The 16,427-nt window shown below is 33.0% G+C and overlaps 1 protein-coding gene across 2 annotated transcripts in view; it reads left to right on the top strand.

Moving 5' to 3' along the window:
- Positions 1–16,427, top strand: part of DACH1 (dachshund family transcription factor 1) — a 432,209-nt gene that overhangs the window by 382,066 nt on the left and 33,716 nt on the right. For both annotated transcript variants that reach the window (XM_045054180.1, XM_045054176.1), the window contains 4 exons: positions 1,251–1,402; positions 10,033–10,180; positions 13,229–13,372; positions 13,878–13,946. In XM_045054180.1, the coding sequence (XP_044910115.1) occupies positions 1,251–1,402; positions 10,033–10,180; positions 13,229–13,372; positions 13,878–13,946 (513 nt within the window). The remainder of the gene's footprint in view (positions 1–1,250; positions 1,403–10,032; positions 10,181–13,228; positions 13,373–13,877; positions 13,947–16,427) is intronic.

Raw genomic sequence — 16,427 nt, 5'->3', positions numbered from 1 at the left:
TAGAAATGTGGAAAGGTGAGGGAGATGAACTTAACTTGTTCTGACATTAGTTAGAAACAGAGAGGTGCCTACTTCCATATTTCTGCCCCAGAGAGAGGTAATTGGAAAACGTGTTGTGTGGTTAGGTGTTGTAATGAAAAATAAAGGAATGATCGAGAACAGTGGAATCAAATTATAAGCATAAAGGCAAGTGTGCTGAAGTTTTTAGCCACTTGCAAAATTGAGAGATCCTATCAGGACTGTGCAAATACATTGCTCTGATTAATTTTCCTGGGGTGAAATATGAAAATATTTATAAAATTGAGAATCCTGCCATGAATAAAATTTTCTCTGTGATATAATAAACTAAAATAAGCCATAACGTTGGTGTCTGAAATGAAACTGTAAAAAAATGTTTAAATAATAAAGAGCTGAATGAAAAGATTGCACCGTGAGAGTAAAAGGAATCCATATCGAGACATTACTCTGAGTTGCTTAAAATTTTGAAGAATATTCAATAAATAAAGTAAAGATTAATTTATCTTAGAGGGTTTTATATTTGATTTTCTAAATATTGTTATGGACGTTGTGCTTCATTATCCTTTCTTTAGACTCCTTTTTCATGTATAAAGGGCTAGTTTTTCAATCAGAAGGTAAAAAGTGTTCAGGATCAATAGAATTAGACCTTTAGTTTTAATGATACTGAATAATTCGTTTATAATTTAGGAATATATTTGATTCCGGTTTTTCTTTTTAGTCGTAAAATGACAAATTTTAATTGTACGTCCTTTTGTAGATTCCTTAAGAATATATTTGAACGGATCATTGATATAAAGGAAGGGTTAATTGAGCAACACACATACTAATATACAAAGCATTTCTTTTATATGAAGCTCTAGAAATATTCTATTGTCAATCCAAACAGAACAAACTAAAATGAGATAATTGGGAAGGTGCCCATAAAGTCAGCCTGAGTATATTATCACAACTATATGTGAGATAATATTTGTTTTAAAAAGATTCTATGGCACTGTAAACTCAGTCTCATTAGAGACTGCATTTAAAAGGCTTATAAAGTTACTCATTAATGTTATCTTGTTGTATCTCCACAGCTTTTTCATTAAAGAAAATTCAGCAGAAAGCATTTTCTCCTGATAGCAGGAACCAATTTGCAATAAATGTTCTGGAAACCACTAGGGAAGCCATTACTGAGGTCTAATAAAAACAGACAAGCGTAACTTGTTCTATATTTTTGTTTCAATCACATACAGATGAGACCCCGCTTTCCACACCAACCGCAAGAGACAGCCTTGACAAACTTTCTCTAACTGGGCATGGACAACCACTACCTCCAGGTTTTCCGCCTCCTTTTCTGTTTCCTGATGGATTGTCTTCCATAGAGACCCTGCTGACTAACATACAGGTAGGCCTTTTGGTAACCTGGAAGAAAGCAACAGGGAAGACTCAGCTGTGAATTTTTCCCAAATTCATACTATTCCAGCTTAAGCCACTCAGGAGATTGACTGAATCATGACATTGAACTTTTTCCAGCAGTTGAAGATTTTAAACTTGCTACACTAATCAAACTGGTTTAGAAATATGTATACGCAGCCTTAATAAAAGCTTGAGTGAAAATGACCTGGGCATTTGAAAAATCATTCTGCCTCAATGCTCTCCTTATTGCCAACTGATGGGAGGAATCTAACTGTTTAAGTTTGTCTGATTTACTAAACGACGGCACACCAGTTCTAATAAATATTTAGTTATTTTTAAACTGTTGGCCTTCCAGTGAGGAAATGATATGTTTAGTCACTTAAAATATGTCTAATATAAAAGAATCCAAAAAATCCCTTCTTTCATAAATAAATTTGTTTCAGTTAATAGGGTTTCTTCAAAGAACAGACTTCAAAAAGCTATACAAAACTTTGCACGGATTTCCTATGTAGTCCCCAGGATGTATATTTTACGTACAGTACATTATGAATCAAAAATACTTACAGTTAACAATAACATAGAGCATGGAGCCAAAATAATAAGAGTGTTTGGGATACAAGAAAGCATAATTTTCTTGCCCACACATGAAGCGATCATGTGGACCCCAGATGGAGATTTTTGCCCTTTATTTCTCCATATTTGGAGTAGCTAATAGTAAGAATGTGCTTGAAGATACTGTGCTGTTACTTTTGTTGTGTTTTCTTTTTTAAATTTTTTATGCTAGTACTTGATTCTTAGTGATATTTTTCTGTACACATTTCCTACCATATTAAACTTTCTCCCAGTAGAAATGTAATTAATTTTATTTACCTCTCCAAGGACATAACAGAAGGCCTTTAATGTAACATATCTTCTCATCTATTAATGTGGCATTTTTAATACTAATGTAATTAGAGTCTCCAGAACTGTATTCAACTTTAGGTTTTATATCTCAGTAATTGAAATAAATCATCAATCTAGCCTAAACTTAATCAAGGCCAAATAATTGATTATATTTTTAAATAAACATAAGATTTTTTTTCTAAATTTGACCCATATTATTGTTTTTTTTTAAAGAGGTGGAGTTTTTAATGAATTTTTCTTTTGTTAAATTAAATGATTTCAGAAAATATCCCTCAACATTTCTGAATTTGCACTCTGAAAATAAGGGAATAATTAATTTTGTTATGTTTACAACTCCATATGAAGCAAAGAAAAAGCTAAGGGTTTACTTAAAATTCTCCATCCAGTTATATGTATCCTCATTAACTAAAATGTGTTTAAGGAGCAAAGTGGTCATTTAATTTCAGTTTCAGCAGAGAAAATATTTCTGGGTATCATCAGTGTAAACCAGCTTGCTCATCTCAAGAATGGGTTCACGCATGGACTCTTGCATTGTGTGTGAATACCAAATCTCTAAGTCACATACTGCTGGCTTGGGAATATTTATCCACCTATCCCACACCAGGTTTCCCAGACTAGAAATGTATCTGCATCACCTCAAACTGTAATTATTTCTTCAAAAAAAGAATGAAGAGAAAACCCCATTTTTAAAATGTACAGATTTTAGACATATATGTTATTGAAGGTATCTCTAGATTTAATATACTCTCTTTCTGACCTTCCAGTCAGCCTTGAGGACATATTTTAGCAAGAGTTGATGGTGGGACAATAGTCAAGGCAAGCTAAATTGTTTATTGTTAGTCCCCAGTCATGGGGATCTGGGTCTGTCAAAGTCAGAACACCTACAGTAAGAATATTTTGTTGAAAATAAATTATACTTGTCCACTTCAGTGCATTCACATATATGTACATAAGGTAAAATAAAAATTAAAAATATTACTGAGTTCCATGCATAGGAATACACACACATACGCAATATATATATATACACACACACACATACATATATAAAGACATGTACACATGCATACACACACATATATACTGGATTTATGTTCAATAATGGTTTCACATCATTTTGCAAAAGGTTGTGAATGCTAGTTCCTTTATTATTGCCACATTTATTGAGTTATAGTAATATCCTAGGAATGGTATAGAATGTTTAAGCAGTCATGACCCTGGCTTATTGGGCATACAGTATAAATGTGTTTGCTGTCCAAATTCTAATTTGGGTAATTACATTCTGCCTACCTCAATTTCCTCCGCAATTTCAATTATATATAATGGGGTTCTCTGCTTTCTATTTCAAAATGGTAACATACTTTTTGTGTGGTAAGTTTAAAGCTCCATATTTCTTTTGGAGATATTTTATCAGGATGGCAATGGAAAAAATTGAGTTAAAAATGTTTACATGTTTCAAATCATACAATCCCATGTGTGAAATTAAAGCTTTATTATGTATATTTACTATTTTAATTAAACTTAAGACATTGGGTTGTATTTAAATTTAATGTATAGAAGTCTTTTTCTTACGATTAATAACCAAAAACCCTTCAAAATAATGTGTTTAAGATTTTGTTTTCTAATATTAAATAATTTCATGTCATGATATTCTATATTTGATAAGTCTCAATTTTCAGATTTGTAATGGTTAGTACAGATGTCCATTACATAACATATCCAAATTGAATTTTCATAAATGTTTTTTCTTTTTTGCTTTAAAAGAGGACCTGTAGAAAAATACTATACACTAGTATTTTTAAATATACTCTATATACTAAATATGTATATCTTCCATAAAGGATAGTAATTTCACTTGAGTGATACGGATTCATTCCAGATTTTGCTTTTATAAAAAATTATTTTATGTGGATTTTGTCTTTCTCTATGTGGCAATCTTTTATTATGGCTTCCTTATTCAAACATGTCCATGGAGAACTCCCTGTGAGAATTTAAGTGAGGAAATAGAATTTTAGTGTCAATTTACTGAATGTGACACCTTCGAACGTGGGCTACCCAATTAACACACTTAAAGGAGAATTTTACTCATTATTCTCAATCCAAGCTTTCATGCTGTAAAGCATAGCTACAACCTATTTGTACAGAGGATTGGGAACAAATAATTTACATTGTTTATCTTATTATAAGAATAACTTAAGATGACTTACAAATATTAAAATAAGAATAGGTAAATTAAAAACAAAGGTAAAATAAGGTAGAGAATATGATATTTAGTTAGGGGAAAGGATAGCATTGAAGATAGATGCCATAAGGCGATATGTGATAGGAGTTTGATTCACTATGATTTGCCTATATGGAGGAATTAATATAAACAAAGAAGAGCTAAAAGGGTTGTTAAAACCACAATAAATGGCAGTCCCAGATTGCATCACTATGGCCTAATAAATAAAATAATCCAACTATGGTACTTAAAAAGTATTCTCTAATTTGTGTTTGACAAAAGAAGAGGAAGAAGAATCTGACTTACTACTAAGGCCAAAACACTGATAATGTATCTTCTAGTCTTTACATTTCAATGCCACAGCCAATCCTATTATATTTTATACATTTTAAAAAGTTAATAGTTTTTATTTGCATTTTAATATGTCATTTTAATTATAACAGATAAAAATAATTAGGAGGAAACTTTCAAAAAGATACACAAAATAGGACATTGGCTTCAAAACACGGGTAGACTAAGATCAGATATATTGGTGTTACATTATATCTTTTTATGTTTAATTATGTTTATAGAAGTTTTCTTTTTGTTCTCATTACCAATTCGTGGAGAGAGCTCATTAAAACAAAACCAAACCAAACAAACAAAAAAAAAAAACCAGTGAAATATATCCAGTATTCTAAGCACAGTTTACGGTGCTCAAGAGAATAGCATTATCTCTTAAAGGTCTGGACTATATACTGTACTTACTAATTTATATTGTGTACCACCACCACAATAATAATAATGATACTAGTAAAAACTAACAGTTATTGAACAATCTTAATGTGTCATTATATAGAAAAAAAATACTCCTGTGTTTGTCTTCTGCTCTCAATATCCTACTACAACATCACTTCACCTCCGACACTTGCTCACCAAAAGTCGGATAGGTTTTTCCACATCAAGCAATTCTGCAGCACTGGCTGGAGACCCTACAATTTAACTCAATTATCTACCTGGGATAGCATCACATCCCACAGGTTAAGAGTTCACTTCCACAAGATTGCCCCCTCCCCAAATGCCAGATGAAAATTGCAAGCCCAGGTTATATCCCATGCTACTGACCAAGCAGCTACGATCAGAGGTTCCCATCACCCCCATCTTGGTTTCAATTAATTAGCTAGAGCGGTTCACAGATCTCAGGAAAACATCTTCCTTACTAGATTACCAGTTTTCTATCAAGGGACATAACTCAGGTACAGTCAGATGGAAGACCATAAGGCATGGTATGTGGGAAGGGGTGCCGAGCTCTCATGCCTTCTCTGAGCACACCACCTCCCCAGTACCTCCAGATGTTGACCAACCTAGAAGCTCTTTGAGCACTTTTTGAACTCTTTTGAGTTTTCATAGAGTTTCCATTATATTGGTGTGATTGATTAAATCACCCACATTCTCGATTAATTCAACTTATAGCCCTTCTGTCCTCCCACAGATCAGGGGGGTGTGGCTGAAAGTTCCATCCCTCTAATCACAGAGTTAGTTCCCCTGTCAACCAGCCTAAATCCTTAGGGCTTTCCAAAAGTCACCTGGTTAAAATGAACTCTGGTGTAGTTGAGAAGGGCTTATTGTGAATAACAAAACACACCCTTTTCACCTTTTTGCTCTTTTCACTTAGGAAATTCCACCCATTGTAGGACCTCTGTGCCAGGATTGAGATGAAGACCAAATATATCTTTCTTACTATAAATCACCATGTCCACAGTTCATCACTATGCGAACTCTATATGATATTACATTGAATCATCTTTATAATCCCACACAGTGGGTCTCATTAGTAGCTCCATGTTACTGATGAGTAAATGGAGGCAGACAAGTTTTTTGATCAAGGCCATACACTAGTGATGGAGTCTGGATTTAAACATAGGTAGGATAATAACAGAGCCCATGTTGCCACATTGCCATACATGATCAAATAATCACAAGATGGGTTTTATACCTGGAAGTGCTTTTGAGGGCGTGTCTGTTATTGACTGACTTTGGAGAACAGTAACCATGTTAAACTAAGTATAGTTATATCTCTTGTTATAAGAGCTTCTGTCAAAATGTATTGGTTGACACTGTTATTTTATATATTTGTTTGTGTACAAAATTTCCTGGTTTCTAAGGATACTCCTCTTTCTCATCCTGGAAAGAAACACTAAAAGGAAAAAAAAAAAGGTTTAAATAAGCTTGAGAGTTCTGATCTAAGCATAGTCAATTTACTAGTTTGGGATTTTAGACAAATCATCTGTTTTATCTGGACCTTGTTTTTTTTTTCAACTTCAAAAAGCTTTAATTAGAATGGGCAATCACTAAAATCCCCTTCAACTAGGATGTTTACTCTCATTATTGAGCGGAATTTTGTCACATTAATTCCAGTGACACTCAAAGAACTTTGATTCTGATACCATCTGATTCTGAAACAATTTTTGTATACAAAACAAACATGGTGAAGGAAGCTTTTCTCTAGGATCTAAATAGTAGATTAAGAAATGTTTCCTTCCTATCAGTATTACTGTAGGTTCTCTTACACAAGCAGATATTTGTACTTTTAGGTTATAAAAATAGTTGAAAAAATGCTAGATCAATTACAATGCCCTTCTGAAAAGGAATATATAAGACTCATTCTCTGGAAAATGCTTAAAATAATCGAATTCACAAGATAGATCATTCTAGAAGAGAAAATATGTATGTATATGACAACAGCCATGCCTCATGAGAAAGAAATTTGAGGCCAAACAACCATTGTCTCTTATAATTGCTGTGCCATAGAGTAAACTTGAAATGCGTTTCTTTAGAATTGTCATTGTCCAACATCATAACTGACCTCCTCCTGGAGAAAAATTCATGTTTTAAACCTTGTGTGTTTTGCTGTAATTCATCATCACAGAATTGTCATCACAGAATTTTGCTCAATACTGCATGTCCACGTGAGACTCAGCATTTAGTGTGACCTTTGCATATGATCTACCTGGAAAATTTACAGAAGTTACACAAATCTGAAAGTACTATTATCACTGATGGTTAAAATGGTGTCCTAATGATTTGTAGATGTTGTGAACACTACTTGCTATTGCTTTCCCAGCCCCCTGCTGCACTGAAATTTAATCGGTTTTCTGTATTTTTTGCAGCAAAGCTGTCACAAGCAATAACATATTTTTGCATATGTACCAGTTTGGCTCTAGCGCAGATTTTTGTTCACACTGGACTCCTACTGATACGCACTGATTTAAAGTCTAAAAATGAAACTTAATTTTATATAGCTTGTAAGTAGTCCCTGGAGGGTATTGGATCTTAAAGCTAGTATTTTTCAGACATAATCAGCAGGAATAGGTAATGTATTACCATTAGGGACATTAGCGGCAACTGTAACAAAAGAAAGCAGTAAACATAAATGCTCTTAGCAACTTCATACATTACAACAAATATTAATATAAAATTACACAAATTAGAGTTACAGTTTAAGATTATTCAACATGTTTATTCATAATGATTGTTTCATATTTAAAGAACACCAAAATATTGTGTTTTGTCAGCCAAGGACAATAATAGTTTAATAGTAATTTATTTTAAACAGCTACTGATAATACAACCAATCAACACATTAAGTGGTGCCAACATTGGCATCTTGCTAAATAATCTCTAGACATTGCACAGAGAGTACATCTTTCAAAGATAAGTCAACAAGAGCAATCAGAGCAGAAAATTAGAATTTGGTATCTTAGAATTAAAATACAGCTAAACTAAAGTTTTAATTGGGGTGATCTAAAAGGGCACTTGATGTAATGATCTCTTTCATTTGTTACTAATTGTTTGTTCCTGATGAAGAAGAAACATACACAGGAATGTTGCTGAATTGAGTTAAGATGGCAGTTTCCTTAGCAGCTATGTTTTATTGTTAAAAACAAAAGAGTAGGGAGGGGCACACAGCCATGTAGAAACCCTCCAGCTTGTTTCATGTCACAAGAATTATACCAGGAAATTCAGGATCAGGTATAACGGACATGAAATAATTTATATGTGCTTGAAATGAGAATGAAATGGCTTATGATAATGCTATGTTGGTGAGCTGATCTGAAGGTTGATGAGCTAATCTATTGGGCTAACAAGTCAAACCAGAGTTGAAATTCCAGATTCAGACTGCTTATGTTGTCTCTTGCAAGAGGGGGTCATATCCTAGATCAGATGTACAAAATAGAACCAACTTCTATTTCATTTATAATTTCAGTTGAAAATTTTAGTCGCTGGTGTTCACAGACCAAGACAAAAATATCTTCTACTTCAAAAAGGCATTTTTGTATTGCCTAGGTGATAAGCATAGAAATTTTAGCTCTAATGTTTACTAATAATTTTCTAAAGGATATTGGGAGAGAACACATGCAGAATACTTTTTAATATGTTTTCATAATCTCATTTTCAAGAATCTCAGAATATGACTAAATTTTTAATTATCAAAGAGTTAATCAACTTATATATCTCTTATGTATATGCGTATATGTATATATGAGATTCCATTTTCAGTTGTATAAATACTTTACCGTATACTCTTGAGTTATACTGTCAAATAGTCCCCTAAAAGTTATTCTCAATTTATTATAACCATTTTAAATGACTTTTTAAAAACAATGCACTATTAAACACTGGGTTTTGGATCCCTTGCATGTATTTTATGTCAAGAAAAATATACTAGTATTATAATTTCTATTCATCAAATTTTTGGAATCTCCTATATAGTAGGCACTCTCTGGGCCCTAGGAACATAGTACTAAGTGAAAGAAAATGTCCCTGCTTCAGAGAGTTTACATGTTAGTGGAAGAGACACGGCATAAAGCAGTAAACGAATACATACATGACAATATTACATAATAATAAATGATATGAAGAGTTCTAAGGAGAGAATAACGAGATGGGTTGGAAGGCCAATCCAGATAGGGTGATGAGGAAAGGCCTTTCTTGACTGGCAACTACACAGGGGTGAGATGAAGTGAGGGCATAAGCCATGCAAAAAGTGGGAGGAAAAGCATTCAGGAAGAGAACAGATAGAGCAAATCCCTGGTGCAGAAACCAAAGGGAAGCATTGTGTCCAGTATAATCTCAATAGGGAATGGTGGAGAAGGAGCTCCAAGAGATAGGTGGGCACTGCTAGGATCACTTGGGACTGTGTAAACCACGTTGGATCATCATTTCTCAGTTCTTATTTTTTAGCATGCTTAAATGCCCGCATTTAGCTTTAGATCTGGATATTCTAATTAGAAGCAATTGAACCTGCATAGCAAAAACATTTGTCTTCCTAATACAATTTAATTAGTTTTAGAAGTTTTGTGCTTTAGTTACAGTACTTGTCCTAGAGAATGCAGAGTGAATGTACAAGAATGAAAGAATTTGATAAGCTGGTTCTTTTTTAAAGATGCTTTTAGTAATGAATGAAATGTGCTATGCACCAAAATATTACAATTCTGAATGCCTTCTTTGTACAGGGGCTCTTGAAAGTTGCCATAGATAATGCCAGAGCTCAAGAAAAACAAGTCCAACTGGAAAAAACGGAGCTGAAGATGGATTTTTTAAGGGAAAGAGAATTAAGGGAAACACTTGAGAAGCAGTTGGCTATGGAACAAAAGAATAGAGGTATTTTTAAACTTCCAAATAAGTCTAATACTTTATATACAATATTTAACAGAACAAACTTATGTTTGTGATTTACTGTGAGACGATATAGCTTTTTTGTTAATTTACTATCGCTGAAGTTCACAGCAGGATTTGAATCCTAGACTCATTGTATTTTTTTTCTTCCCCAGAGTACACGGTTTCTCTTCTGTTCATACCTCAGGGAATTGAAATATATTTTATCATTAATCACATAATTTTTATTGCTCATAGAGCTTAACAAGTAAGATAAGAATGAGCTCTGATGACAGCCATGAAGAAAAATTTTGTATTTATTTACCATTGCCGTTTGAAAACTTAAGAGTTAAGTCACAAAGCTAAAATAGGAAATACTGAGTATTCAAGTGAAGAAGATTTAGTAAGATATTTATCAACTGAAATTGAAGACTGATGAATATCTGAACAAATGACCAAAGTTGAGTGTTTGTATAATTTTCTCTCTGAATGGCTCGTTTTCATCCAACAAGGTCACATACACATTAATGTATAAACCAATATGAATTTTTATTGGGTAAAAATAATAATATTATCAGTTTATGAATTCCTTCTTCTAACACACTTTACAGCACATGTACAGATAATTTTGAAGGTCACTCATATGTGGGTGTTTATATTATTTGTGAGATTAAGAATATTTTTTTATAACCAACTTTCCCTTTGCCTCAACTATAACATTATCTTAACTACACCAGAGGGAGAGCAACTTTTCTCTCAGTTAATAAGTATCCAATATAAATATTCCATGTATTCTCCTTCTATATGTTTGACACCGTTATTTGAAAATCATTGTTTCTGTTTTGTCTTTCAAACCAGCAGGACTTAGTAGGTTGTTTTCATTTATTACTATGAAGCAATATCTAGTGGGTTCCTGGGATGAGGCTGATTTGGGAAGCCATCAATGCACATGTACAGCACATTTCTAGATAATGTGGTTTCATATAGATTTAGGTACTAAAGTAATCAGGACATGATAAACATTGATAATGGGATGTGTTCTATGTGAATAATGAAGATTGGTCAAAGAGTTAATCTTCCATGAGATAACCATGTCTTGATTTTTTTCTCACTTGGAGAATTTTTTTCTTTTTTTCTTTCTTCTTCTTCTTCTTGTTCTTCTTTTTTTTTTTTTTTTTTTTTTGACAAGACTTAAAGGTAGATCCTTGAATTCCTACAGTAATCTTTTGGTTACTTGAGAGAACCTCAGAATTTTTTTGGTTCAAATCTGTTGGAGGCTTTATCTTGATTTTTTTCTTTAACCACTAGAGGGCAAAACATTTCACAGATCACCTCATGAACCTCCCATTTAATTAATTGTGAACAATAAATTAAAGGTAATATCTATCAATATTTATCTATTGTAAATGTATCTGTTGAAGCAGTGTACTACGCTGAAGAGAGAACATGGCGATATCGTTTGGTTCAATCACAGGAGAAAACAGTAAGCAGTCAATGGCAAGGCACTGGGTATTGAGCTTTTAGTGCCATGGAAATATACAATCTAAATAAATAATTCAGAAATTACTGTTTCTTTTCAAAAAAAACCAGTCATCTTCGGAAAGGGACATAGTAGGCAAATGATTTTGTTAATATGGTTTTCACACTATTTTTTAAATTATTTTTTTAATGTTTATTTATTTTTGAGACAGAGACAGAGACAGAGTGCTAGCAGGGGAGTGTCAGACAGAGAGAGACACACACACACACACACAGAATCCGAAGCAGGCTCCAAGCTGTCAGTACAGAGCCCGAAGTGGGGCTCGAACTCACAAACCATGAGGTCATGACGTGAGCCGAAGTCAGACACAACCGACTGTGCCACCCAGGCACCCCACTTTCACACTAAATACTGTATTAAATAATAATGTTATTCTTTAATCTGCAGTAAGAAATCAAAAAGCAAACTTGGAATGACTACTCCTTATGATTAATTCTACCAGAAGGATTTTCTCATACTGATTCTGTCATATTCATATCCACAATGTTTATCAACCAGCAAAAAATATATATATACATACATATGTATATATATTCTAAAGAAAAACATTTGCATGCCCCCCATATGCTGACTGCCTGCCTTATGTAAATTGTAAAAACTGAAACAATTATCATACTGAAAGTATAGTTAACATACACTTTATGAACATCGTTTATCTGTTACCATTTATTGATTACATATTATATACAAATATTTAAATTGTCCAGTAGGAGAAGATGTATCATAATTAACTTTTTGTATCGTAATCTCCTTTTTTATATAAATACTACATTATTGTCAGCAGTAGCACATTATTATTATTATAATGAGGTTTTATTCTCCACCAGATTTCGGCAGAATAAAATACAATTTGCTTAAAATATGTTATAGTGCATATAAATTTGCTTTAAAGAAATTATTGATATCTCTGAGCAAATTATAATAGTTTCATCTCCCCAAAAGACTGCTTATATGTTAATAATTAAGAGTATTTAGCTCATTATAAGCAATAATATTTATTGCATTTTTTTAAATTTCAAGGAAAAATTCTTAACTGTTTTGCAAACAACTATAGGGGAAATGCTCCATTTGCTGTCCAAAAAATGGTGCTTCATAAAGGAGGCATGCTTATAAAGGCTGGCATTATTCTCACTACTCTGACTATTCTGATTCAAGGGCAGAGACTAATCCACAGAATTTAATCAGGCTTCCTTTATCAGTGTATATAAATAATTACTAACATTAATTTCTCCTTAAATCTGTCCCAACTGATGACAATAAAGGTATCTTCATAATATAATAGTACAAAGCTACATAAAAATTGGCCTCCTTGGATACTCACTGGGATTTAGTTTAGAACAAGGTGGAATTTTTTGAACTTTCTCTGCATAAGTAGACTCAGCCCAGCAGGGGGGAAAATATGTGTGTGTGTGTGTGTGTGTGTGTGTGTACATACATAGATGAAAAACATAGATCATTTGTAAGTTTGAACATTGCAAAAAATTTTTTTAAATATAATATACACTCTTTTCTAGCCATAGTTCAAAAGAGGCTAAAGAAGGAGAAGAAGGCAAAGAGAAAATTGCAGGAAGCACTTGAATTTGAGACCAAACGGCGTGAGCAAGCAGAACAAACACTAAAGCAGGCAGCTTCTACAGACAGTCTCAGGGTCTTAAATGGTAAGAGGGTGCATCTTTATGCATGGCTAACTTTAATTTTTAGTGCTCAAAAGACAAGTTAAACCTGTGTTTGTGGTTTCATATTTTTCTATGTCTAGTGCTTCCGTAAACTGTGCTTGTAGCTGAGAGCCTGGTGGGAAGTAGTCACATGTGTTGGAGAAATGCTTTATTTCATAGGTGCCTTCACTGTCTTGTTACTTAACTTCAGTATCTGGGACCTGACCTTGCTTTTCTGTTTAGCCAAACCTGTCTCTACTGAAATAGGCTAAAATATTAATCTGAGCACTTCCCACTCCCTATCCCCTGTTATGAACAATTTTGCGGTACTTATTTATCTATTCAAATATTTCGATGATTCTTATGGTTATGGTCTTTGTTCAACCGTTACAAGATGACACAGATTTATGTAATTTTAATTCAGCACCAAAGTAACAGGTTGCTCTTTTTTTAAAGGACAATAGAATCAAATGAAATATGTGTCACTCTTACCTTTCTGTGCTTTTAGACTCTCTGACCCCAGAGATAGAGGCTGACCGCAGTGGCAGCAGAACAGATGCTGAGAGGACAATACAAGGTAGGAATTTGCAAAAGGCTATAAATCTAGATCTTGCTATATGAGTTTTTCCTCAGCTTTAGCCTGCTATTCAAGCATGTAGCCTACCATCTGGGCCACATCAAAACAAGTTCAAACAAGGTCAAGTTCATCTTGCTTGTTTATATGAGTGAATTCATTTTGTGCTGATAGATTTTCTTTAAATTAACAGGTCATTTCTGTTTATACAATGCAATTAAAAAGGAATAATTAATTTTAAACAATGTATGATTTAATCTTGGACATAGTAAATGTGTTTTATTGAATGCTTGAAGCCAATCTCATGCAGGAAAGGCTTATAATTTCTATACTCTGTGAATAAAAGCATGGGTTAATCAAATAGGTAGTTCTTAAATTTGAAAATTTCTCCTTCTCTTTTTTGTGACAGATACGGCAAGGTACATGCAAAATAGACTGGTTGAATGTTAACAATAAATAAGATTGTTTAGTCCTCTGTGGATTTCCTGAATGTTCTGTATGCCATTATATACATTTTAATAACACAAATATGCTGAGCAAAATCATATATAGAATACTAAAGGGAGTTGTATTAAACACTCAGAAGAGCTAAATATGTATATTGCCGAGACCACACTATTAGGAAAGAACAAAATCTGAAGGTAACATTTATAGTCTAACATCTATTCTAGGCAATAAACTCAGTCTAACAACATGAATACTAAACAGTAAAAAGAATATTTGTTTTCTATTTTAAATGAAGATGGTTCTTCAAAGGGAAGCCTAAAATGATTAACTGCTATAATCCTCCCAATTGCTTTTATTTTGCATTTTAAGCTCAATCATTTTGGGGATATTGTGTGACATTAATTGTGCTACTTAATCAGCTACAAATGTGCCATTTTCGGTTTAGAGTAAAGGAAATATACTTTTGTAAAGTATCAGATATGCAGTAAGTAAAAATCAGAAACTTGAAGAAGCATTCCTGAAGAATATTTTGGCCTATGTTTGTTTTACCAAAAACCATGATAATTATTATTTTAAATCCTGAGGATCGAACCATATGTTATTGCAAGATATCTCCTTGTATATATAAGATTAATGCAATTGTACATTTAAGAAAGTCTTATTTTTTAGAGCATTATGGATATCAGCAAAATTATGTGCATGTATATGCATATAATCTTATTTTTTTTTAATTTTTTTTCAACGTTTATTTATTTTTGGGACAGAGAGAGACAGAGCATGAACGGGGGAGGGGCAGAGAGAGAGGGAGACACAGAATCGGAAACAGGCTCCAGGCTCTGAGCCATCAGCCCAGAGCCTGATGCGGGGCTCGAACTCACGGACTGCAAGATCGTGACCTGGCTGAAGTCGGACGCTTAACCGACTGCGCCACCCAGGCGCCCCTGCATATAATCTTATTAAAATCATAAGATTTCTGTTGCAGCTCTCTTAAAAATTGCATACACATATTAACCAATGAGTAATATCAAAGCCAGTCCTCTTTATCAGGAATGATAACTTCAATAAGGTCAATGTAAATATCAGCCCTAATTTGTGTGTTCACAGACCACTCATGTCCTAACTTAGCTAATGGACAAAGTGGTCTGAGAAAGCACATGAGTCTCCAGGTAGATGTGATATATAAATTATCTGGTATCTAAAGAATCCTCAAAGTTGTCAAACTCAATCCAAGAAAAATGATAGAATATATTCCTGCACATTAATGGAAGATATGTTGTCAATGTTAAGAAACAATTAGGCAGTGATTAAACATTTTGCGTGGCTGACACAATGTTTATTCCAGGAATTTTCTACAAGTAATATTTTGGTCATCAATTAGGCTATAATTCTATTAATTTGAATTTGTAAAATTCACATATATTCAAATATACACTTTAACATGGATAAAGTCTTGCTGTATAAGGTTGAAGTATTGACTACTTTCAATTTCTATTGTGATTTGCTTATTCTGAGTAAATTTTAAATTATAAATTGCCTTCTTTTTGCTATCCAGAATGCTCTCAGTTGAGTAACAAAGAAAACCTGCTCAAACAACTTTATAATTAAGGCAATAAAACACTTGAAGGACAATTATACATAGTAATATAAAGCCAAATATAAATGATTATGGAGTTATTTAATGCTTTGCTTTAGTTGTAATATAAAATCTTAATCATCTCATTCATTCATTCAGCTGGTCAATTAAAAATATGTGCTCCTGAATTCTAATGTGAATAATCAATAATACTCTACTTTTATCATACTTATCCTTAGATTTAATAGTTTTATTATACTGTTCAAAAGCACGATTCATTTTCAACAAAACACCTAATATTCATGGTTTTAATTAGATAATATGATTTTTTCTCAAATGTAATAAAAAATTATAGATGAATCTGTATTTTTATATTTTAATTGCTAAAAAGGTATTTCAACAGCAGTTGTACCACCCAAGATATTTAAAATACCATGCAGAGCAAAGAGATCATCTTTTGCTAC

This window comes from Felis catus, chromosome A1 (genome assembly GCF_018350175.1).
Source record: "Felis catus isolate Fca126 chromosome A1, F.catus_Fca126_mat1.0, whole genome shotgun sequence".
Taxonomy (NCBI): Eukaryota; Metazoa; Chordata; class Mammalia; order Carnivora; family Felidae; genus Felis; species Felis catus.
Note: the sequence above shows the minus strand (reverse complement) of the source record. Positions and strands in the feature narration are given on the sequence as shown.